The sequence below is a fragment of the Vulpes vulpes genome, chromosome 14 (assembly GCF_048418805.1).
Source record: "Vulpes vulpes isolate BD-2025 chromosome 14, VulVul3, whole genome shotgun sequence".
NCBI classification, from domain to species: Eukaryota; Metazoa; Chordata; class Mammalia; order Carnivora; family Canidae; genus Vulpes; species Vulpes vulpes.
In genome coordinates, this window is record NC_132793.1 from 118,476,617 (window position 1) to 118,481,346 (window position 4,730).

Genomic DNA, 4,730 nt, shown 5'->3' on the forward strand with positions numbered 1-4,730 from the left:
CCGGTGCAGGGAGCCTGCTTCTCCCTCTGCCTTTGTCTCTGCCTCTCTCTCTCTCTCTCTCTCTGTGACTATCATAAATAAATAAAAATTAAAAAAAAAAACAAACAAAAAAAAACAAAAAAAAAAACCTCAGTGACCTGGTGTTTGTGGCAAGTTCCAGGGCACTGCACAGCCCATGGATATGACATATTTGGTCTGCCCTCAAATATAAATGGGAGCATCTCCCAATGCTTTAAGGACAGATATTCATGCAGATGGGTTGAAACAGACTCAGAACCACCTGTGCTTGATGGGAAGAGGGAGAAAACCTCATTTTTCCAAGAGCAGTGACTTAGAACGTGTGTGAAATCAACACTCATATCCATATTGGACACATATTGGACACAGCTCAACACACGTTTCTTACTGTGGAGACAGTCTTTATTTGACTTTTATCACCTTTCAACAAAAGAGTGGTTCCCATCAGCATTATATAACCATGAACCCTGCAAATACAATTTATATTTAGCAGTGAAATTGCTTTAAAAATGAAAGGTAACTGTAAGGAAAGTTTGTAGTGGGAGAGGGTATGAAATAGAAGCCTGGCTAAATATAAGCAGATTCTTATCAAGAAAGAAAAATGTTACCAGAACTCCATTAAAGCACTAATACAAGCCTACTGCTTTCCTTGCTCTCAAACTAGATGTTCATACAAGAGAAGCGGGTTTGGCTTTTTCTTCTCAGTGATCTAATAGGCGTCCTTGTGTACCTAACCATCCTGGCAAGACAATACCAGGGGGAAATGAAAACAAAGCTTCTAATTGCCTTCAAAGTAGGTTCTAGGGGAAGAGCACAAGCCCTGCTCTCCAGAAGGGGAGAGATGTGACAGTTTCTGATGCTATAGTAACAGGGAGGCCTGGTGGGGGGTGTGGCTTTAGCCCATCGCCTCTGGGCAGGTGACATAACAGTGGTCCCCTGGGGCTCTCTCTCTGGTCCAGATGCCCTATCTCTGACGGTCTGGCAGGACGGTGGTCACTGGGATTGGGTATTCCAACGCATTGCAGTCATCCGAGAGGAACACCAAATCCTGAAAAAGATGTGCAATAAGTGAAAATATCACTGAATGTGGCCCAGAGACAATGCACAACTCTGGGACTCCTGGTTAGCTTTACAGACTGTTTGGTTCTTTCCCTTTGTATCAAAACTTCCTGTCCCTTACTCTCCCAAGGAGAACTGGCCACATATTCTCATTCCTGTAGAACATGACCTAATACTGCATTATAAATATAAATTTTTTAAAAATATTTTATTTATTCATGAGACACAGACAGAAAGAGGTAGAGACATAGGCAGAGGGAGAAGCAGGTTCCCTATGGGGAGCCCCATGAGGACTCGAGCCCTAGGATCACGACCTGAGCCAAAGGCAGAGACTCAACCACTGAGCCGCTCAGGCACCCCTATAAATATAAATTATACTCTATTATAATTATATCTTCTTCCTGCTTTCCCTCTGCAGACCAAGGGAGAGGGAAATGGGTGGGAGAGGAAATTTATAAGAAATCTTTGATGCATGAGCAAATAAATTAAACTGAGTAGCTAATTATTTATCCCGATGACTTACTCTGGGCCATGCCTGGTGCTAGGAATTCTATGTGTGGTCACTCTGCTAGGGCTTTTAGGGTCTAGGGACTTACTATAGCCCCCCCCCCCCCCCAACACACATGGTCAGGATATACTTATTATTATTATCCTTCCAAGGATGGCATGAGGTGGGTATAATTATGTCTCCAGTTCACAAATGAGGGAACTGTGGCTCAGAGAGGTGACCAGTTACTCCCATCAGGGAAGCGGGAAAACATACAAGATCTGAGGTCTGTTTGGTGAGAGAGAGAGAGAGAGAGAGAACACAGAAGGAGAGGGAGAAGCAGACTCCCGGCTGAGCAGGGAGCCCAACGTGGGGCTGGATCCCAGGGATCCTGAGATCACAACCAGAGCCAAAGGCAGATGCTTAGCCAACTGAGCCACTGGGTGCCCCATAAGGTTTGTCTTACACGGCTAGCATGTGGTCCTGTGTGTTATCCCCACACCAGTATGAGCCATGGAAGGGAAGGCCTTGTCCTGAGTGCCCATCACTTACCAAGGGTAATAATGGTAGGAAGCACCCCAAAACATTCCTCTTCCTCCTCCTCATCTCCCACACCACCCACCCCCTGCCCTCAGCCTTCCTCTTCTAAAAGCCCTGAGCGTCTTGGCTAATAACAAGCAGGAAAGGCATTTTCAGGCATGTCACTCACTCTCCTACAAAACGAGTTCATGATGGTGTACAGTTTCCGCACTTTGTCCTTCAAGCCGTCCACCTGAGCCACCTTCCAACACTGGGGTGATGCCACAAAGTCCCGCAGCTTGGCCAGCACACAGTGATTCTGGGTGTGGACAGCAGAGAGGGTGTCATGGGGGGAGGTCAGTGGCCGGACAGATGGGAGTTGGGGGCTCCTGCCTCCTTCTGCCCTGGGCTCTCTTCCCACCCCCACCCCCACCCCCACCTCCCCAGACAGGAAGACCCTCTTACATGTATATCCAGGTAGAGCCTGGGCAAGTATCTCACACACGGCTCCTGCAGAAAGAGATATGGGTTACAGTGACACACACAGGAATGCACCCTCAGCTGGTCACAGAAGGCTCTTTGCCACCCTCCAACAGCCAGACAGGCCCAGGGCCTCCCTTAAGCTGATTCACTTACACGCGTGTACACACACACTCACACATACACACATATGGATTTGAATACCTATGCAAAGTCAGAAAACTGAAATACTCTGCCCCAGAATGTTACAGCAGCAGTCACCTCTAGGTGGGAGAATGGCAAGTCATATTTGTTTTCTTCTTTGTCCTTTGTGCATTTTCCAACCTTGTTTTCTATAAAGTACAGTGTCTCCCCCTTATACGTGGGGGATATGATATAGTTCAGGACCCCAGTGGATGCACGAAACCATAAATCATACTGAACCCTATATTTATGTTCACAAACATACATACAAACCTAGATAAAGTTTAGTTTATCAATTAGGCACAGTAAGAGATTAACAAAACCTACTACTAATAAAATAGAACAGTTATAACAACATACTATCAAAAAAGTTATGTGACTGTGATCTCTCTCTCTCAAAACTCTTCCTACATTGTACTCACCCTTCATGTGACGATGTGAGATGATAAATGCCCACATGATGAGATGAATGATGTAGACCTGTGATGTAGGGTTAGGCTACTACTGATCTCACCATATGTCAGGAGGGGGCTCATCTGCTTCACAGCTGCTGTGAAATCACGGATATGGGGGGGGGGCCTACTATGTATGCCTTTTATAATTAGGAAAAAAGCACACATTATTTGAATTTTAAAAGAAAAGAAAAGGTGTCAGGGTATCATAACCCCACATCTGAGAAGCACTACATTTTGTTTGAAACACTTAAAAGGAGGTGAAGAGACACTCTTAAATTTTATCACAACTTTTTTTAAGGGGATGAGGGGGACGGAGGAAGAAAGAGAGAGAGAGAGAATCCCCACTGAGAGGGGAGCCTGACACGGGGCTCGATCTCATAACCCTGAGATCATGACATGAGCTGAAATCAAGAGTTGGACACTTAACCGACTGAGCCACCCAGGCGTCTCGGATTGGATCAAAGCTTTTAATGAAGTTTAATTCATTCATTTCTATAAGCAGCCAGGGGGCCTGGGTTCTAGTTCTGAGACGCCCTCTGGACCTGCCCCCCGAGCCTGCGTCTGCCTGTTGAAAGGGCAGTGCTAACAGTACTAACATTCCTGGGGTGTCCCCTGCCCAGCACTGTGCAGGCTGTGTCTCATTCTCGCCTTTACCCTCAGGACACCCGAAGCGGGCGGTGGGCGCTATACCAGCCCTTTCACATCCGAGCATGCTGAGATTCAGGGGCTGGGCAGTGTGCCCAGGGTCCTGTCATGGTCAGGGGTGGGCACCATTCTGGGGGTCACCCCTTAGCACACACTCATAATCACCAGGCTCATGAAGAGTCAACTTAATTCTGTATTCCTCCTTAACTCGAGTTCCAGGCTCCTTGGGGAAGTTCTTTTTTTGTTTTAATTTTACTTTTTACAACAGATCCTCTGGTTGTTGCTGGCAAGTTCCAAACAAAGGCAAGACATTGTGATGTCCTTGATACATTTTCTTTGTATTTAAAAAAAGGATGCAAGCCATTGTTATCATACTCAGGATGGGAATAAAACGCAAACCCTTGAGTTTAACATTGACCAGAAAAAAAAAAAAAACAGTGCTGTTGTTTTTTTGTCCTGGTCCAAAGGCAAGTTTTGGAGAACTGGGTCTGCATGGAAGCTCCTGGCCCACAGAGGGCAGCAGGAGGGGACTCACCGAGGGCTCCGTGGCCTGCAGGTTCTGGAAGTCACCGGTGACCTCCCGGCTCAGGCTCAGCATCCTGGAGTAGCAGGTCGGGGGAGCCGGCCGTGCGGTGGGGGGCCCAGCCAGGAGCAGCAGCAGCAGGGAGAGCAACCGGGGCATCATGGTGCAAAGGCAGCCTCACTGCGTCCCGCTGGCCTGGCGGGCGCCCCTTTAAGCAGCAGCTTGGGGGTGGTCCTCCACGCCTCCTCCGTTTCCTGTGGGGCCCAGCCAAGGCCATCAGAGCACACCCACCTGGCCAGGACACTGGATCCTTTCAGACCAGGAGCCCTCCCCCTTTCTGTGAGAGGAAGGGCTGTCTGGG

At 47.8% G+C, this 4,730-nt stretch overlaps 1 protein-coding gene across 1 annotated transcript; it reads right to left on the bottom strand.

The window, feature by feature from the left end:
• Positions 1 to 458: 458 nt before the first annotated feature.
• CYTL1 (cytokine like 1) lies at positions 459 to 4,491 on the bottom strand. The gene is made up of 4 exons (XM_072735235.1): positions 4,382 to 4,491; positions 2,549 to 2,593; positions 2,274 to 2,402; positions 459 to 1,066 (listed from the first exon to the last, which is right to left on the bottom strand). Exons 1-4 carry the CDS (start codon positions 4,442 to 4,444, stop codon positions 983 to 985), a joined length of 321 nt encoding a protein of 106 aa, XP_072591336.1. The 5' UTR covers positions 4,445 to 4,491; the 3' UTR covers positions 459 to 982.
• Between the last annotated feature and the right edge of the window lie 239 nt (positions 4,492 to 4,730).